General features: G+C 41.1%; 1 protein-coding gene across 8 annotated transcripts in view; it reads left to right on the forward strand.

Annotated features, from left to right (window-relative positions):
- Yeats2 (YEATS domain containing 2) overlaps positions 1-21,107 on the forward strand; it is a 96,201-nt gene that overhangs the window by 49,588 nt on the left and 25,506 nt on the right. For 7 of the 8 annotated variants that reach the window (XM_031363406.1, XM_031363403.1, XM_031363401.1 and 4 more), the window contains 6 exons: positions 2,653-2,892; positions 6,005-6,163; positions 7,089-7,192; positions 9,655-9,762; positions 10,155-10,337; positions 18,954-19,212. In XM_031363406.1, coding sequence (XP_031219266.1) covers positions 2,653-2,892; positions 6,005-6,163; positions 7,089-7,192; positions 9,655-9,762; positions 10,155-10,337; positions 18,954-19,212 — 1,053 coding nt within the window. The remainder of the gene's footprint in view (positions 1-2,652; positions 2,893-6,004; positions 6,164-7,088; positions 7,193-9,654; positions 9,763-10,154; positions 10,338-18,953; positions 19,213-21,107) is intronic. The other variant, XM_031363407.1, reaches the window with a different exon arrangement.

Below are 21,107 nucleotides of genomic sequence, written 5' to 3' on the forward strand. Positions count from 1 at the left end.
GGTTGATTTCATCCCTTGAGTTTGATTATTTCCTGCCATCTACTCTTCATGGGTATATTTGCTTCTTTTTGTTCTAGAGCTTTCATGTGTGCTGTTAAGCTGCTAATGTATGCTCTCTCCAGTTTCTTTTTGGAGGCACTCAGAGCTATGAGTTTTCATCTTAGCACTGTGTTCATTGTGTCCCATAAGTTTGGGTATGTTGTGCCTTCATTTTCATTAAATTCTAAAAAGTCTTTAACTTCCTTCCTTCCTTCTTCCCTCCCTCCCTTCCTTCCTTTCTTTCTTGACCAAGTTATCATTGAGTAGGGCGTTGTTCAGCTTCCAATTGTATGTGGGCTTTCTGTTGTTTTTGTTGCTAGTGAAGACCAGCCTTAGTCCTAGGTGATCTGATAGGATGCAGGGGATTATTTTAATCTTCTTGTATCTGTTGAGGCCTGTTTTGTGACCGATTATATGGTCAGTTTTGGAGAATGTACCATGAGGTGCTAAAAAGAAGGTATATCCATTTGTTTTAGGATGAAATGTTCTATAGATATCTGTTAAATCCATTTGGTCCATAAAGTTTCACTGTGTCTCTGTTTAGTTTGTGCTTCCATGATCTGTCCATTGCTGAGAGTGGGATCTTGAAGTCTCCCACTATTATTGTGTCATGTGCAATGTGTGCTTTGAGCTTTAGTAATGTTTCTTTTATGAATGTGGTTGCCCTTGCATGAAGAGCATAGATGTTCACAATTACGAGTTCTTTTTGGTAGATTTTTCCTTTGATGACTATGAATTGTCATATCCTTTTTGATAATTTTTAGTTGAAAGTGGATTTTATTCGATATTAGAATGGCTACTCCAGCTTGTTTCTTGGGACCATTTGCTTGGAGAATTGTTTTTCAGCCTTTTACTCTGTCGTAGTATCTGTCTTTGTCACTGAGGTGGGTTTCCTGTATGCAGCAAAATGCTGGGTCCTGTTTACATATCCAGTCTGTTAGTCTATGTCTTCTTACTGGGAGAATTGAGTCCATGGATGTTAAGAGATATTAAGGAAAAGTGATTGTTGCTTCCTGTTATTTTTGATGTTGTATGTTTATATGTTTGTGTGGCTATCTTCTTTTGGGTTTGTTAAAAGAAGATTACTTTCTTCCTTTTTCTAGGGTGTTGTTTTCTTCTTTGTGTTGGAGTTTTCCATTTATTATCCTTTGAAGGGCTGGATTTGTGGAAAGATTGTGTAAATTTGGTTTTGTCATGGAATATCTTGGTTTCTCCATCTATGGTAATTGATGGAGAGTTTTGCTGGGTAGAGTAGTCTGGGCTGGCAGTTGTGTTCTCTTTGGGTCTGTATGACACCTGCCCAGGATATTCTAGCTTTTATAGTCTCTGGTGAGAAGTCTGGTGTAATTCTGATAGGCCTGCCTTTATATGTTACTTGACTTTTTCCCCTTACTGCTTTTAAAATTCTTTCTTTGTTTTGTGCATTTGGTGTTTTGATTATTATGTGAGGGGAGGAATTTCTTTTCTGGTCCACTCTATTTGGAGTTCTATAGGCTTCTTGTATGTTCACGGGCATCTTTTTCTTTAGGTTACGGAAGTTTTCTTCTATAATTTTGTGGAAGATATTTACTGGCCTTTTAAGTTGAGAATCTTCACTCTCTTCTATACCTATTATCTTTAGTTTTGGTCTTCTCATTGTGTCCTGGATTTCCTGGATGATTTGGGTTAGTAGCCTTTTGCATTTTCTTTGACTGTAGTGTCAATGTTTTCTATGGTGTCTTCTGCCCCTGAGATTCTCTCTTCTGTCTCTTGTATTCTGTTGGTGATGCTTGCATCTATGACTCTGATCTCTTTCCTTGGTTTTCTATCTCCAGGGTTGTCTCTCTTTGTGATTTCTTTATTGTTTCTATTTCTATTTTTAGATCCTGGATGGTTTTGTTCGATTCCTTCACCTATTTGGTTGTGTTTTCCTATATTTCTTTAAGAGATTTTTGTGTTTCCTCTTGAAGGGCTTCTAGCTGTTTACTTGTGTTCTCTTGTATTTCTTTAAGGCAGTTATTTATGTCCTTCTTAAAGTCCTCTATCATTATGAGATGTGATTTTAAATCAGAGTCTTGCTGTTCTGGTGTGTTTGGGTATCCAGGGTTTGCTGTGGTGGGAGAACTGGATTCTGATGATGCCAAGTAGCCTTGGTTTCTATTGCTTATGTTCTTGCCCTTGCCTCTGGCCATCTGTGGTATTAACTGGCATTGCTATCTCTGATTGTGGCTCATCCCTCCTGTAATCCTGTGTGTCAGCATTCCTGGGAGACCAGTTCTCTCCCGGAGGAATTTGGGTATTGAGAGCTCAGGCACAGGGTCAGGTCCAGGGTGCAGACAGAAACAGAAGGATCCTGTCCGTGGCTGTTCCTTGGTTCCTGTGTCCTGATGGCTCTGGGCAGGTTCCTCTTGGGCCAGGAATTTGAGCAGAAGTGGTGGTCTTACCGGTGCTCGCAGGTGTGTTGGCACTCCTGAGAGACCAGCTCTCTCCAGGGGGTATTTGGGTATGGAGCACTGTGGCACAGGATCAGCTCCAGGCGCTATGGCACAGGATCCAACAGTTTTGTTTATTTCCCATAGCTGGAAGGTGTTTCAGCATAATTGATTTTATCATCTGTCATTATATTTCAAACAGGATTCCCAGACAGCACTGAAGCTGAGAGACACAATACATTTTATTCTTTACCATCTTCGTTGGAAAGAACACCTACTAAAGTGACAACAACACAGAAGGTCACCTTCAGTTCACATGGCAATTCTGCCTTCCAGCCCATCGCATCAAGCTGCAAAATTGTGCCACAAAGCCAGGTGCCTAATCCCGAGTCACCTGGCAAGTCCTTTCAGCCCATCACCATGAGCTGTAAGATTGTCTCAGGTATGCAGAACACATCCTGGAGATAATATGGGTGGCACTGACTTGGTTGGGAAATATCAGACTATCAAACTGGCCTGGAAATTACTGTGTAGCACAGGCTGGTCAGGAACTCATGGTGCTCCTCCTTACTCAGCCTTGCAAAAGCTGAGATTACAGGTGAGAGCCACTGTGCCCAGCTCAGAGAGATGCTTCTACACTGCCATGTGTATCAAAGGATGGTTATCCACTGTTGGTAGGCAAAGCTGTCCCAAAGAAAAGCACAAGTCATTTAAGTGGAATGGATTTCTGAATAGGGTGAAGAAATGAGGTCTAAGGTATTCATTCCAGTTGTCCCTTGATAAATGTGTATTCTGCTGTATTTTAAGATAATAGTTGAGTTTGAAGAGAAAGAAAGGTTCTTTGACTTCCTTCTAAGGGTGGAGTTGGTGTGGAATTGAATTGCCTTTTATTTCTCTCTAACGATTGCTAGAGCATTGTGGATCTTATGGACAGTCATTCTGAGACTTCGGTTTTGCTGAGCGTCTTCATCTTGTGACAGTTTCACATTTATGTTAACCAAAGGACTAATGGGAACGTACTTATTTGTGTTGGCTGTACTTCAGGAAAGACAGGAAGGGCCAGTTGAAAACGTCTAAGCAGGGAGAACACTTTGTAATTTTACTTCATATGTTTTAGCTGCTTGTATGTCTGTGTATCATGTGTATGCCTATGGAGGCCAAGAGAGGATATTTTTTTATTCCCTGGAATTGAAGTTGAGGTCATTGCGAACCACCATATGGGTGCTGGGAACTGAATCGGTGTGTTCTGTAAGAGCCACCAGTGTTCTTAATTGCTGAGCTATGTCTCTAGCCCCTCTGTATAAATTTTAAAAGAAGGAAAATGGGAATATTTACTGCTGTCCATGGAGAGCTAAGCAAAAATATAATACAGATCTTTCAATCAACAGAGGGTAACAGTCCTGTAATTTAATCTACTACTAAGAAATTTGAAACTTCCTGTTTCAGAAGTGGAGTAAACTGAATGTATAAATTGATTTGAGGCTCAGAGAAATTTACAGAGGACACCTTTGGTGGTGTAGGGTAGGTAATTAAGTGTGTTTAGCTGTGCATGAATAGAGTTTGAGAATATTGTTTGGGATTCTATCCTGATAGAGATTTCTGTCTATTGTAAATAAATTTCACATTTTCCTATTCTAAATGTATTCCAAATCAAAACACAGAATTCTTCAATCTAGCTATTTACTTATTGATTTTCTTTGAATAATCAGTATTATAAATACCAGCCTATGATATTAAGAGATTTAGCATACCAAAATACAGTAGTTCTACATTGTGAATATAAAACACTGCTTTTGGGATTTTTTTTTTAAATATAAAGATACATTTACCTTATTCCTTATCATCCCTCCAGTCCTTCCCATGTGTTCATGGCCTTTTTTTTTTTTAATTATTGCTGTGTGCATAAGTTGTGTGTGTGTGTGTGTGTGTGTGTGTGTGTGTGTGTGTGTGTGTGTAATTAAGTGTGAATTGTTGAGCCTCTATTGTTGGCTTATGTGTATATTTTTTTGGGTTGATCAAGTGAGATTGGATAGTAATTTAGGGTGCTTTCTTGGCAATCTTTAATTGCCTATAGCTCTTTATCTAGGGGGAGGCCCTTAGTTCTCAGTTCTGAGTTCTCCCCATTTATGTTGTTTAAGTAGCCATATTGTTGAATTTCGCAGCCTAAGCTAATGTGTAACTACAATCATTTATTTATTTTAGTTTTTTTCCAAGATAGAGTTTCTCTGTGTAGCCCTAGCTGTCCTGGAGCTTGCTGTGTAGACCAGGCTGGCCTCAAACTCAGAGATTTGCCTCTGCCTCCCAAGTGCTGGTTTTAAGGATGTGTGCCACTACCACCTGGTATGTAACTGTAATCTTAAATTATGTGTTCTTCATGTCTCTGACCCAGTATATGTGTGGTTGTATGTGTGTTGTTTGTGTGAATGTTGTTATGATCATTTGCCAAAAACAAAATACTGGTTAAAGGCAATCCCATCAAATGAATATTCACCATAAATGCTGAACAAAAGATCTGAATTTTGCTTGTTATTTCAGTCAATTGGGGTCAGTTGGAGTTGGTGACCTCATCCCTTACAAAACTTAAAGATTTATATAAGTATTCCTCATTTCTTCCCCTTGTGCATTCTGTGCTGTTCAATGAAAGAGAGAAAGGAGCCTTTGTTAGGGTTAGACATATAGGGACAGATCCAGAGTCATACAACAGACAGAGACAATGGAAGACTGAAAGAGAAAAAGTAGAGAATTCCAATCTGGGCTGACTTTTGCTCAGTAACACCAAAAGAGAATGCAAAGATTTCTTTCCTCCCACTCACAGAAGTCCTTCTGCCTCCTGAGTGCTGAGATTAAAAGCATATGCTACCACACCTGGCCTACTCTTTGACTTTTAATGTGCATGTTAGGGGATCTTGTTAAAATGCAGGCTTATTTTCAGTAGGGGTTAAGGGTAGGCCCAGAGAATATATATTTTTTGAGACAGAGTCTCATTGTGTATCTCTAACTGACCTAGAACTCGATAGAGCAAGCGAACTTTAAGCTCACAGATCTGCCTGCCTTTGCCTCTTGCGTGCTGGGATCAAGGCATATGCTACCTCATCTGGCCTCATAACTGTTTCTTTTTTTAACTTTTTCTTTTAAAACTTTTAAGTGTAGAGGTGTTTTGCCTGTATGTTTGTCGAGGAACCACATATAAGCAGAACCCATGGCGATCATAAGAAGGCTTTAGATCTCCTGGAACTGAAGCTACAGATGATTGTGAGCTGCCATGTGGGTGCTGGGAATTGAACACCCACGTCCTCAGGGTGAGCAACAAGTCAAGTACTCTTAACTGCGGAGCCATCTCTTCAGCCCCAAAATCTGTTTCTAGTTAGTTGCTCACTTTGCTGATCCTGGGTATCCAAGTGCACAGTGTAAGACTGGACTACCTGGCCTCGGCTCCACCGGCGCAACCCCTGCTCAGTATCTCCAGTGTCTTCTGGTTAATTACCTTTGTCTTTGATATCTTCCTACCTAAATTCTGTGTTGATTTTGTTTCTCTCCTTTTTTCAATAACAAAGGTTCTCCAATATCAACTCCAAGTCCATCACCATTGCCTCGCACACCAACTTCTACTCCAGTTCATTTGAAGCAAGGCACTGCCAGCTCTGGTATCAACAACCCTCATGTTATTGTGGATAAACCTGGGCAGGTCATTGGAGCCTCCACTCCAAGTACAGGTATAGATAAGTACTATTCATGCCATCTAAAGAATTTGATCTTTTATTAATGATAAAATCCCAGCATGAACCCTCCATCTATAATAAGTGTATATAAATGGAACCCCATACTGTTTCTCTGAGGAAGAATCACTGTGGGTGAAAGTTCAGTGTTCAGGAATTAGACTCCTGTCTGCAGTCTCCCTCTGTCCTGTCCCTGTAGTTTAGCACAGCTGTATGTTACCTGTCAGGGTTTCTGGTTCTGGTCTTGGTTTTAATATTCTTTTACTAACATTGTATCCATTTCTTTCATTTAACCCATGTTTTTATACATGCTTCTAAGGTATGATCTTCTCTTGTAAAAGGAAATAGGAAAAGAGAAATAAAATGAATGATTTTAAAGAAATGAGGTTCTTTCCCACCTCACACATTGCTATACATAGTAGACTTCCACATAGGTGTTTTGCTTTTTTTTTTAAGCTTAGCAGTTTTAGAGTGGTTTACATGTAGAGATCATTTGAAAAGTACTGCTTCCAGCATATTTAGGTATGCTGAGTTGTCTTGGTGGCTACATATTAGTTTTAGGAATTAGCCACAACTCTGAAGAGGTAAGTTTGGTAGATGAAATAAGTTGTAGAATATCTCTTTAGATCTAAACTTATATACTATTGATAATTAAGTGACCTTTATCAGACTTTGAAATCCATTGTGTAGCTGTGGGATAACACAGGCATTTGGAAACAGGTGCAGTAAAAGTTAGCATTCAGCAGTGTGTGTGTGTGTGTGTGTGTGTGTGTGTGTAGACTTTTATGGTTTTGAATTTTCATCCTTTAAAAATGAACAGTAAATAATTGGAAACAAAGAATGGGGGAAATGATTTAAAATTATATCTTGTAAACTTTATTTTGTTGATACATAATTTTTTTATATCTGTCTTGCTTATCAGGAAGTCCTACAAGCAAGCTCCCAATGGCCTCTCAGGCTTCCCAAGGGACAGGATCCCCTATTCCTAAAATTCATGGAAGTAGTTTTTTGACATCTACTGTGAAGGTAAACTGTCCCTTCTTTATTATACTGTGCAAGCTCAGCAAGGGTGCTACCCAGTGACAGCATTTGATCTTGAAGATTATTTCCTTACTCACTCTCTTCCTAGTATAGAAGACAGTTCTCAGCACATCTACCAAGTGATTACCCAGTATTAGTTTGAAAGCTCAGTATGGGGAAGAGGCAGCCTTACTTACTTAGTACAGCTTTATTAAAAATACTCCTTTAGAGGCTGGAGAAATAGCTCAGCTGTTGAGAGTGCCTGCTCTTCTTACAAAGGCCCCAAGTTCAGGCCCCAGAAGCTACATAGCAGCTCACAGCTACCTGTAACTCCAGCTTCAAAGGATCTCATGCCACGCGTAGCCTTTATAGGCACTGCACACACATGTACAGGCTCACACAGACACATACACATTCTCTATAAAAATGTTGGTCTGGCAGTGTGTTCTGAGGGTACAAGGAGCAAACCTTGTCCCCTTTGCACACATAATCCCTAGTTAGTTAATTAATATAAAAGTAATTCTTAACCACTTCAAATAGTAGTTCAGAATATGACCTTTCCATACAACACCTGACTTCTTCACATACTGATGACAGTCTGCTCAGTATTTGGCAAAAGCACTTTCCTTATTGGCTCCTGTTTACTCAAGATGGCTGTCTTAAGTCTTCAAGCCTTTCAGATGCAGTCTGAGTGACTCTAAAATGCAAATCTCCTTTAGTGAGTACCCACCCCAGCATTCAACATTCCTCTTACTTAGTTAACAGAGATCAGGATAGTTTTCTGATCAAAATAAGGTTTTCTTGCAGTAACTCCCTTGAAAGTCTTACCTCTACCATTTATTTTTTAGTATTTGTTGATGATATTTCATTGCATAGATAGGTAGTAGTCTTTAATTCTTTTCCTTAAAGTTCAATTATGACACATTATCTATGAATCTGCTTTGTCTTTTGTAGTGGAGACAAACATCAGTGGTTTTTATCTCACTGTGTTTTGTTGTTTTCCATTTTCTAGTCCCACATAATTTCTTTGTTTGTTTGCTTTTGTGGTAAGCGTTCACTATGTAGTCTAGGCTGGAAACTTCGTGTCTCAGCCTCCTAAGATCCAGGATTACCTTTGTCTAGAGCATTGTTTTCTTCTCCTTTTTCTCTCTTTGGAAAATTTATTTTTCAAATGTAAAACTCATTTTACATTTATCTGTATTACAGATACTGAGTGAATTTTTCAAGACAAGTTGAGAGTATATAAGAAAAACACACACACTAAAACATCACCCTTATTTGTTAGAATAATTTATTTAATGCCTATGATTTGGGAATATAAAGCCAAATACAATCCCTGTCCTTTACCATCTGGCAAAAGATTAGACATACAAACCAATAAAGAACCAAATATTAGGAATGGACATATAGATCAGTTGGTGTTGTATGAAAAGACTTCCTGAGGATATGCAATGCACTATCTATTCACCCCAGATAGGGAACCAAAGACAGATCAAAACTACCATGGTCAACCAGTGAGTTTTATTGAGGTTACTTACGTAAGTATGGGTGAGGTGTTACTTACAGGGGCAGAAATGACTCAAAAACAGCTGCTTCATCAAGGCCCAGCCCAGGATGGGTGTCAACACACTGAAGCTAGGAAACCTGGAGCACACCGTACAGCCTGCAGGCAGCTCAGTAGGTTAGAGTATCCTTTCCTAGTGACTGTGTTAGTCAGGCAGCTTGGCTGGCTTCTCTTCTTCCTGGCTGGTCTGGTCTCAGGCTTTCCTGCAGCTTGCTTTGTCTGAGAGTGACTCTAAAGAGTCTTTATTGTTTACTCTAAGAGGGAGGGCCCTAGTGAATCTATCTGCTCAACTATTTTGAGTTGTTTACCTTGTATCTTAAGGAGCTTCCCTGGGAGATAGAGCATTTCAGTCCCTAGGAAACTGCTATACAACACTGGTAGAGTGTTTGCTCAACATGTACAAAGCCTTGGGTTAGTCCCCATTGCCACATAAAAACAAGTGTGAGGTTGTAAGCATGCAATCCCAGCACTCAAGAAGTGGAGGCAGAAGGATCTGGGTTTTCTTTATCTAGATAGTGAGACCAACCTGGTCAACCTGACACCCTGTCTTATAGGACTATAACATAGATGAATAACCTTTGCTGAGCTGATTTCCTGGTTTTTCAGGCAGGGTTGCACTGTTTAGTTCAAGCTAAATTTCAACTAACAGTCCTCCTGTGTCAGCCTCCTATGCAGTGAGTTACTACTGGTGTTCAGGTGGAATTGCATTCCTCGTTTTTTATTTGCTTTTAAAAAGGAAATTTGTGTGTGTGTGTGTGTGTGTGTGTGTGTGTGTGTTGCTAATTGTGGTAGGTTTTGTATTAAGTGGCTAATATTAATATTATTGTATTAAGTATACTAAGTGGCTAGAATATCTGAAATCATTCATTTGGGCCTGTTACATAATAACTGTCTTTACACACAGCAGGAGGATTCTTTGTTTGCATCTATGCCACCTCTTTGCCCAATTGGTAGTCATCCTAAAGTGCAAAGCCCAAAAGCTGTTACTGGAGGACTTGGGGCTTTCACAAAGGTGAGTGTGTGCCACAGCCTTGCCTGTGACTTTCCCACTCTTTAATAGGCCTTAGTTCTGAGATGTGCTCCCACTTATTTAATGATGTTTACGTCCTAGGCCTCCAGGGAAACGGGAGTTCAGAGGTCACAGCCTGTTTTGCCTCTCTTTGCTGCCTTCCTATCCCATCTCTATGACAAGTGACAGAGCAGGGATCAAGTGAGATACTATTTGTCCCCTTTACCAGCTCTGAAGGACTCTATCTATTAAAGCAGTATTTTACCTTTTTCATGGAGCTGTTCTGTATATACCAAGCTTCATTAATACTGCAGAGACTAGATTCAGATATTCATAGTAGATCCTCCTCCTCCTCCTCCATGGGATACTTACTCAGTGTCATTGTTTGTTGCAAGGTGATCATCAAACAGGAACCCGGAGAAGCTCCTCATGTGGCCACAACAGGAGCTGCCAACCAGTCAGCATTCCCTCAGTATGTGACTGTGAAAGGGGGTCACATGATAGCTGTGTCCCCTCAAAAACAGGTCATAAGTGCTGGAGAAGGGACGACTCAGGCACCAAAGATTCCACCCTCCAAGGTTTGTATGCATTTGGGATGGGAGGATCATGTTCAAGATATAAAGGTTATTTGTCTACATAGTTGTCAGGTGCCAGAATGACTTAGGGAGCCCACGTTGTTGGTCCCATACTAACCTGTGTATGTTAACCCGGTTGATATTATGCACATGTGCTCCTTACTGTCTATCCCTGACAAGAGTCAGGGGTGTTTAAATAGAAGACCCAGGAACAGTCTAGGGGGCATAGGGACAAAGTATTCTCTCTCCAGCAGTAAAAATAAATGGCTTCGTGAGCTTTCTGTGTGATTCATGTCTAAGTGGGAGCACTGTTTTGACCTGTAAGAGAGTGCTGCACTGAACATCTCCAATGTCCAGGCTGTATGATTTGTTTTGTTTTGAGGTAGAATGACCTCACACTCAAGACAACCTCCTACCTCACTATACCAAGTGCTAGGGTTCCAGTGTGTGCCATTTGATTCTTTCATTCATTTCCTTTATAAATTAGAACTACCAGGGAATAAATATATGGAGTACGGTGAAGCAGCATATAATTTATTTTCTACATCAGTTATGTACACACACACACTCTTACAAATGTGGCTACACTGAGTTTGAGGGGCTGGGAACCTTCCTGGAGACTACATGAGCATATAGTATGCTAGCATATAGGTAGTAAATGGCAGAAGGCTTGAAGTTCCAAATGAACCATTCCAGAGCTGGTGAGATTTATCTGCTGTTGTCTCTAACCTAAGCATGCTTTGGAACATGTAGTTAAATTATCCCAGTGTTTTAGTGGGTATGTTCTAAAGCTATTGAAAATGTTTTATAGGTGTTTATATTTCAGCTTCAAAGCCCAGCCTGTCTCGGAGTGAATTGTTTTGAGAAGAATATTCTAAAATGGAAGACAGTATTACATAATTTGGGTTAGTTTAGATAAATAGATCTCTCTGGGGATAGAGGTGAAAATTCAGGGTTACACATTGCTTTTAAGTCTTTAAGGTTTCCAAACTGATCTAATCAGACAATTCATCTTCTGAATTTAACCACAGTTCCTAATCTGTCTCACGCTTTCTGTGCCAGTATTTTTACAAGGGCCTGGGAATCTGCTTTTTCCTAAGCTACCCACTGATTCAGATGCCCTGGCCAGTTAGACTCTCCTGCAGCATTGCTCTGAGTCAGTTAGACTCTCCCGCAGCATTGCTCTGAGTCAGTTAGACTCTCCTGCAGCATTGCTGAGTCAGTTAGACTCTCCTGCAGCATTGCTGAGTCAGTTAGACTCTCCTGCAGCATTGCTCTGAGTCAGTTAGACTCTCCTGCAGCATTGCTCTGAGTCAGTTAGACTCTCCCGCAGCATTGCTCTGAGTCAGTTAGACTCTCCTGCAGCATTGCTGAGTCAGTTAGACTCTCCTGCAGCATTGCTGAGTCAGTTAGACTCCCGCAGCATTGCTCTGAGTCAGACTCTCCCTCATCCTGGCTCTGATTCAGATGCCCTGGCCAGTTAGACTCTCCTGCAACATCGCTCTGGCCTCCAGGTGAGTCAGTTGGTGTTTGAAGACGCTGTTGTCCGCAGCAGAGGGTGGACCCAGGGCTTCACGTGTTAGACAGGTATTCTACAGCTCAGCTGAGTTTTCTTTTTACATTGTAACCTAGACTGGCAGCAGTCCTCTGCCCTAGCAGAGTTGGAGTTGCTGTGATGGCCCTGTGTCGCCAGCCGTATCGTGTGCTTAACTTCCTGTTCACCCTTTCTTACACAATCTCTCTTTTTTAACCTTTTACTTATTTTTTAATGTATGTAAAGTGCTTTTGCTTAAGTGTGTTATCAGTACACCCTGTACATGCAGTGCCTCAGAGACCAGCAGAGGGCATCAAATTCCCTTGGGACTGGAGTTACAAACAGCTGTAAGCTGTCATGTGGGTGCTCTTAGCCATCTCTCTAGCTCCTTACACTATATTTAAAGCATATTAGGCTTCATAGAGTGATACAGTTTTCTTTGTGTTTCTTTGTTTTACATTTATTTATGTGTATAAGGATACAGATGTGTCAGACACATGTGATAGACAGTCAGAGGACAGGTTGCTAGCGTAAGGTTTCTCTATCACGTGGGTGGCAGGGACCAATCTCAGATGGTCAGGCTGGGCAGCACCTGCCTTTACCCACGGAGCCGTCTCATCGGCCCAAGAAAGTATATTGCTTTACTAATTACAAAAGAAGATTTTATTTATTTAGGGTAGGAGAATGCCACAACATGTTGGCAGAAATCATAGGGTGGCTTTTAGGAGCCATTTCTCTCCTGCCATGTGGATCCAGGGATCAAACTCAGTTCACTGGACTAGGTGCCAATTTTCTTTATTGACTGAGCCTAGCTGGCCCCAGTAGAAGCTTTTAACATGTTCTGGACCATTGATGCCCAGACCTGAAGTAGGTCAGTCTCCACTTTCAACCCTTTTGACATCCTCCAATCCACTCGCCCAGCACTGCTGAGCCGTCACTCTCTCTTGGCATAACCCTACCTACACAGAGAAAACCTTGTCTCAAAAAAAAAAAAAAATAATTTTTAAAGTTCAGGGAAGTTAAGTAATTTACTCAGCTGCCTACTTGGAACTAATCTAGGAAAACAAGTCTGTCTGGTTGCTCTGTACTTAATAATGCTCAAGTAGGGGACCATAGTCTTCACAGTAGCCATAACATCCAAGCTCATGAAAGAAACAAATGGTTCAGTAGATTTTAATGAAACTTAAAAAAAATTCATTTGTGTGTTGCTTATTTTATTCTGCCTCCTGAGTAACTGTTTTCCCCTTTTGGGACACAGTCCCACCATGTAGCTTAGCATGTCTGCACTGAGATTATAACCCGGTGCCACTGCTCTTTAAGCATTTGTGTATAGTGGGGGTGAGGGCCACAGAGCTAACTCAGCAGTTAGGAACACTTGCTGCTCTTCTAGAGGACCCACCTTTAATTCACAAGCATTCACAGCTGGCAACCATCTAGTGCCAGAGATCCAGTGCCCTCTTCTGGGCTCCTGATGCATGGAACCAAGCATGCATGTAATATACACATAGATGCAGGCAAAACATCTGTACATGTAAAATAAAAATATTTAAGTCTTTGAGAATTTCATAAGTGTATTTTTAACATATATATGTCAGCTCCTTTTATAATTACACTCCCCATCTTAGCTTATTGCTGTGATAAGATAACATGATCGCTGTGGTGGGGAGCATGGCAGCAGACAGGCAATGCCTGGCTCTGGAGCCGAAGCTGAGAGCTTACATCTGATCCATAAGCACAAGGCAGAGAGAGCTAACTGGGAATAGATCTGGCTCTTGAGACCGAAAGCCCACACCCAGTGACACACAGGCCACACCTCTTAATCCTTCCCAAAGAGTTTTACTAATCGAGAACCATGTAGTCAAATCTATGAGTCTGTGACTGTTCTTCTCTTTCAAACCTCCACACCACCCAACTTTGAGTGAGGTGTTGTCCTCACCACCACCAAGTCCAGTTCATGCTGCCCAGCTAGCCTTGGGGGTGGGAGCAACTCAAAATGGTAACCAGTACCTACTGCTGGGTGATTTATTGGCTAGTCAGGTCTCTAGTTGGGATATTGTGCCCCTGTTGTTCAATAAATCCATTAAGCCTCTTTATTTGTATACAGTATATAGTTTATGAAGCATGTACAGTAGTGTTTCCATGAGCTTTTTAAGAAGGCCTTTAGTGTTCACTACCCTCCCCATAATCCCTTCTCAACCCCACTCTTATGGCTCCCATCCCAAACTTAACTCTTCCTGTTCCGTTACTCTCCTTTAATTATTTCTATGTGCCCTAGCTCCCCTCCCTGGATACTTCACTCTGGCGCCTTAGTCTGTTCAGCTGCCCTGACACTGCTCACCATAACCATTCTTATAGTCTTATATCTCTGTGTGTGTGTGTGTGTGTGTGTTTATGTGTATATGTATGTCTCCAAGTGAGGATGGGTGCTGGTAGAAGCTAGAGGCCTTTAATCCTTCTAGAGCTGGTGTTCCTGTCAATTATTAGCCTCTTGAGTTATCTCTCCAGCCCCCCTAATTTTTTTTAATTTATTTTTTCATTAGATATTTTCTTTATATACATTTCAATTGATATCCCCTTTTCCGGTTTCCCGAAAAATACCTCTATCATACACACACACACACACACACACACACACACCCACCCCCGTTCACCAATCCACCCTCTTCTGCTTCCTGGCCCTGGTATTTTCCTACACTGGGGCATAGAACCTTCACAGGACCAAGGGCCTCTCCTGCCATTAATGACTGACTAGGACATTCTCTGCTACATGTGCAGCTGGGGCCACGAATCCCACCATGTATACTCTTTGGTTGGTGGTTTAGTCCCTGAGAGCTCTGAGGGTACTAGTTAGTTTATATTGTTGTTCCTCCTAAGGGGCTCAAACCCCTTCAGCTCCTTGGGTCCTTTCTCTAGCTCTTTCATTGGGGACCCTGTGCTCAGTCCAATGGATGGCTATGAGTCTCTACTTCGGTATTAGTTGGGCACTGTCAGAGCCTCTCAGGAGACAGCTATATTAGGCTCCTGTCAGCCAGCACTTGCTGACATTCACAATAGTATCTGGGTTTGGTGATTGAAAATGAGAAGGATTCCCAGGTGGGGCAGTCTCTCAATTGCCCCTCCTTCAGTCTCTGCTCCATAGTTAGTCTCTGCCACTCCTTCCATGGGTATCTTGTTCTCCCTTCTAAGAAGGATCAGAGTATCCATACTTTGGTCTTCTTGAGTTTCATGTGGTTTGTGGATTGTATCTTGGGTATTCAGAGCTTCTGGGCTAATATCCACTTATCAGTGAGTGCATATCATTTGTGATTGGGTTACCTCACTCAGGACGATATTCTCTAGATCCAGCCATTTCCCTAAGAACTTCATAAATTCATTGTTTTTAATAGCTGAGTAGTGCTTCATTTTGTAGATGTACCACATTTTCTGTATCCATTCCTCTGTTGATGGACTTCTGGGTGGTTTCCAGCTTCTGGCTATTATGAATAAGGCTGCTATGAACATAGTGGAGCGTGTGTCCTTATTACATGTTGGAGCATCTTCTGGGTGATATAACTTATACCAGAAGTGTTATAACTGGGTCCTCAGGTAGTACAATGTCCAATTTCCTGAGGAACCGCCAAACTGATTTCCAGAGTGGTTGTACCAGCTTGCAACCCCCTTACTTTTTAAAGATTCAAAATTTTCACTAAAATTTTGAAAATATATAATCAGTATTTATCTATGTATCTATCTATCAGATGTAAGTAATCAAATACCTTCTGTTCCATATTTTTTTTGTTTTGTTTTTGTTTTTGTTTTTGGAGATAGGGTTTCTCTTTGTTGCCCTGGCTGTCCTGGAACTCACCTCTGTAGACCAGGCTGGCCTCGAACTCAGAAATCCGCCTGCCTCTGCCTCCCAAGTGCTGGGATTAAAGGCATGTGCCACCACTGCCCTGTTCCATATTTGTATATGCATATTTACTTTAGGGTGGTTCTTTTTTCCTCCAGATGAAGTCCATTTTGTTCTCCCTAGAAACTATTTTGTTCATATTTTTAAAAAATCTTTATTTTTGTTTTATGCGTATGGTTGTTTTGCCTGCCTATATGTCTGCATATCATATGCATGCAGTGCTTGTAGAAGCCAGAAGAGGGCATCATATTCCCTAGAGTTGGTATTACAGATGGTTGTGAGCTACAAGGTAGGTACTGGGAATTAAACCTCAGTCCTCTAATTTCTTAGCTCCAGCTAACCAGTATCAGTTGTCCAAGTAGTCCCGTTTATTTTTCACTCTAAAGCCAGAGCCACATGGCTGAAGCTGCCATGTTTGCTTGCTGAGGCTGGAAAATCCCCCCTCCCCCTATTCTATTACCAGCTTTCTGTTTTCCAACTTCCTCTCTGCCTATGCTTGATTTTCCTGGAACTTGCTATGTAGATTGCTCAGAGAGCTGCATGGTTCTGTCTCTTGTAATGCTGGGATTAAAGGCATGTATCACCATGCCTGGATTTAAGCTTTTCTTCACCTAGAACCTGTTTTGTCCCAGGCTGGCCTTAAACTCAGAGATCTGTTTGGCTTTGTCTCCTGGGATTAAAAGGGGTACCACCATGCCTAGATCTTGTCCCCAAATCCCTTCATCTGTTGTCTCCTAGAACGTAGGATTCTTTTCCATTTCACTTCCTGGTGCCCCTTTAATACTTGAAGGATATATTTTATATTCCTTTCTAAGCTTGCTATGCTTATTCAAAGTGCTCTTCATGAGACTTAACCAGTCTCTGCTGGGATCTTTTGAAACTTCCTTTGTCAATGCACTCAATTTGAGTCTCTTTACCTTGGCCTCAGGCAGACTCTTCAGACAATGGTGAAAAGTAGCCACATTTTTCACCAAAATATCACAGAATCAGTCTCTAGGTCCCATATTGAAATTCTCCACTGAAACCTCTTTGGCCAGGTCCACACCATTCAAATAACACTCAGTAACAATGTCTTTTATATTCCTACTAAGATAGCCCATTAAGCTCCAGTTAAAGCATGCTACTGCTTTCCAAATCCAAAGTCCCAAAATCTACATTCTAACAAACAAAAGCATGGTCAGGCCTAGCATAGCAATACCTGACTCCTGGTATCAACTTCTGTCTTGGTTAGGGTTTTACTGCTGTATACAGGCACTATGACTAAGACAACATATATTTGGGGCTGGCTTACAGGTTCAGAGGTTCAGTCCAGTACCATCAAGGTGGGAACATGGCAGCATTCAGGCAGGCATGGTACAAGAGGAGCTGAGAGTTCTACATCTTCATCTGAAGGCTTCTAGTGGAAGACTGACTTCCAGGCAGCTAGGACTAAAGTATTAAAGCCCACTCCCACTGTGACACACCTACTCCAACAAGGCCACACCTCCAAATAGTGCTACTTCCTGGGCCAAGCATATACAAACCATCACACACATGATTGGAGAGAGCTAACTCCCACAAGATTTCTTCTTGTCCTTTGAGCTCCGTATGTTCAGGCACATGCAGAGACACCAAAATATACTTACACAACAATAAATTAATAAATCAGATGGCTTCATTTAGTGTGACCTTCTAAAAATACTCATTTAATATTGCTTCTTTTGTTAACTATTATTTGTATATGTGAATATGAGCACATTCATAAGCACAGTAGTCATGTATATTCAGAGAACAACTCTGGGGAGTTGGTTCCCGGCTTCCTACTGTATTGTGAGGGTTATGAGGCAAGTGCCTTTATCCACTGAGTCATCTCACCAGCCCTAAATTATCTCTTAGCTTAACATTCTACTGCTTATTCTGTTAGAACAGGGTGCTTAATTAATTTAATTAATTTCTCAATTAAAGAAAGTGACTTTACTTTTAAAAATCAGTTATAACAATTCATTTGGTGCTGGAATTTTTTATTAATTTTTATTAATAGGATTAGAGATGTAGCTCTTGTGATAGAGGGTTTGCCTAGCATGTACAAAACCATGGGTTCAATACCCAGCACTAGATAAATTTGACGTGGTAGCCCACCTGTTCCTTAATCCCAGGACACGGGAAGTAGAACAAGAAGATCAGAATTTCTAAGTCACACTGAAGTTTGAAGTCAACCTGGCGTACATGGAACCCAGTCTAAAAAAATAAAATCACTTTCACTTAAATATCTTTGTTAAACTTTTCTGTTTTTACTAAATGTTTGTCTTCAAGGAAGGATAGATTGGGAAAAATAAAGACGTTATTTTTCCCAGAATCAGGTAGGCTGCTATCACGTGGTGAGGAAAGAAAATACTACCCGTGTGAGCAGACTACAGACTTACAAGAATAATCTCTGAAGTGGGAAAGCTGCAGTTTGAATTCACCATGAAGCTTACTGTAGTTTTCATGTGACATTTGAAAGCACCTGCCTCTCCAGCAGCAGAAAATGCTATGGTCGACTGTAGTATTCCTGTTGTGTAGTATTCACTTGGTCACTGAAGTGATTTATAAATATAAAAAGCTTATGCTACCTTTTGTTTTTGTTTTTTTTTTTAAGATTTATTTTATGTATTGAGTATACTGTCACTGTCTTCAGACACACCAGAAGAGGACTTCGGATCCCATTACAGATAGTTTCCAGCCACCATATGGTTGCTAGGAATTGAACTCAGGGCCTCTGGAAGAGCAGCCAATGCTCTTAATCCCTGAGCCATCTCTTCAGCCCCCTATTAATGTTTAAGACTGTAGAGTGTTATCCCAATTCTGTGTTTTGATTAAAGTAGATATTAAAAGGAATTGGAAGTAAATCCATTAGAAATATTCTATTTCTATGTAAGAATTGGATCTTGTGTAAGTCTATGTATGTATAAAGCCTTCCTATTATGGTGGAAGCTTTGAAAAGCAACTACCTCTCAACTAAGCTTTTGTTTTGTGGCAATACTCAAAACTGTAAGACACATTTTTCTCACATGCCGAGGTGCCCTTGTTTGGGACAGTTAGACTTCTGTGTGACACCCCCATCTCCCAGCCTTTGTTGTTGCTTTGTTCTTGCTGGAGTGGAGTGGCTGCTTCAACCACAGAGAAGTCCCCTGGCCTGTAGAAGTAACACTGTTGGACTGTTTTCTGTCTTGAACAGGTTGTCGGTGTGCCTGTTGGCTCTGCCTTACCTTCCACCGTGAAGCAGGCTGTAGCAATCAGTAGTGGTCAAATCCTTGTCGCCAAGACCAGCTCTTCTGTCACCAAAGCTGTTGGTCCAAAACAAGTTGTGACTCAAGGAGTAGCCAAAGCAATCGTGAGTGGAGGTGGAGGGACCATTGTTGCTCAGCCAGTACAGACCTTAACCAAGACTCAGGTCCCAGCTGCTGGGCCTCAGAAGAGTGGCTCCCAGGGCTCAGGTAACTATCTCAGTGAAGGACCTTTCAGTTGCACTGTGTACATTGCAATGACTTGATTTTTCTATTAGATTCTGACTAGGAAGGTGACATAAGTGATGTGCCAGTTCATTCTCATGGGATAGAGAACCCATAAGTAGTTGAAGCTGTATTTTGTGTATATACTATAGATGTCTGTGCAAGCACAATCAAGATCAAAGATATTCATGATACTGCCTTCAGGTATAAAGTCATTCTCACCTGTTCTTGCCCCACCTGAGTTGAGCTTCAGACTTAGATCCTGGCATGACCATGTGTCAGCAACATTTGAAATGTATAACTAGTGAACTCTACCAAGCAGATGTTTGAACACCTTGAATTAGCTTTAGCCCTTGATGCTTCTGAGAGCATGAAAACAAAATGCTGAAGATATTACATATTTTACTTTAGAGGCCTTTTCTTTTGTTTTTGAGGTTTATTTATTTATATTCTATGTGTGAGGATGGTTTACCTGTTTTTGTACACACACACATATAGGTTCATGGTATGTGTACCTGATGCCCATGGAGGTCAAGTGAAGGTAAAATTGAAGATTGCCTAAAACTAGAGTTACAGGCAGAGTGCTGGGAATAAAACCTAGGTCCTTTGCAAGAGCAGCAAGTACGCTTACCTGCTGAGCCATCTTGCCAGTCCTTTGTGGAAATATTGATGAGGCTAGTGAATTGAAATTGAGAAGAGGGGTGGTTATGTTGTAGTGTTAAAAATAAGCACAAAATGCGCTTGAGAGGTGGTGGCTCAGCCCTTAAAGGTGCTTGCTGCTCTTTCAGAATTCAGTTCTAGCACCTAATCTGAGTGACTCACAGTTGCCTGTAACTTTTACCCCATGGGATCCATCACTCTCTTCTGGCCTGTGTAGGTGCCTACATATGTGCATGTGTACAAACATACCCACCTACACTTGCACAAATAAATAATAGTTAAAAAAAAAACCTTTGATATTCAAATGCTTTGAGCAGTCAGTAAGGAAACCTTATTTTCCTTATCTTGCCGTAATGCCTAGCAAAAGTTAGTTTCAGTAAGTATTTGTTGGGTAATGCCTACAAAGGATTCTTCTGCCTGTTTCTGCTAGATCAGTATTCTTCTCTACTGGCTCCTTTTATTGTTCACATAGGAGCCATAGTGACAGTGAAAAGGGTTTCGTCTAGTCTAATAGAAATCTCTCCCAATGTTTTCTGTTAAAAGACAATTGGTGGATTATTTATTTTTATGTGTATGGGTGTTTTGCCAACGTAAGTGTCTGTGTACTGTGTGCATGAAGTATCCGTAGATGCCAGAAGAGGGAGTCAAATATTTTGGACCAGGAGTTAGAGATGGTTGTAAGCTACTTTTGGGGTCCTGGGAATAGAACCCAGGCCATCATGAAGAACAGTCAGTGTTCTTTAACTACCTGTGCATTTCTCCAGCCCCTAAAATAAGTCTTTAAAAAAAAAAATTAAGTGCATAAGGACCTGGCTTCGTGGCTCATACTTAGAACTCCAGTATGTGGGAGAGTCATGGATTTTAACCCAGCTTGGTCTCTATAATGAGACCCCCCTTTTTTAAAGATTTATTTACTTATTATGTGTGTAGCATTCTGTCTGCATGTATGCCTGCAGGCCAGAACAGGGCACCAGATCTCATTATAGATAATTGTGAGCCAGGACCTCTGAAAACTTTCAGTGCTCTTAACCTCTGAGCCATCTCTCCAGTTGGAGACCTTCTCTTTTTAAAAGCAGGGGAGTAGGCAAAAAGGAAATGCCAGGCTATGATGGCACACACCTTTAATCCCATCACTCAAGAGGCAGAGGCAGGTAAATCTCTGAGTTAGAAGCCAGCCTGATTTAGAATGAGTTCCAGGCCTACACAGAGAAACCCTGTCC

This window comes from Mastomys coucha, unplaced genomic scaffold, assembly GCF_008632895.1.
Source record: "Mastomys coucha isolate ucsf_1 unplaced genomic scaffold, UCSF_Mcou_1 pScaffold12, whole genome shotgun sequence".
In the NCBI taxonomy this organism is placed as follows: Eukaryota; Metazoa; Chordata; class Mammalia; order Rodentia; family Muridae; genus Mastomys; species Mastomys coucha.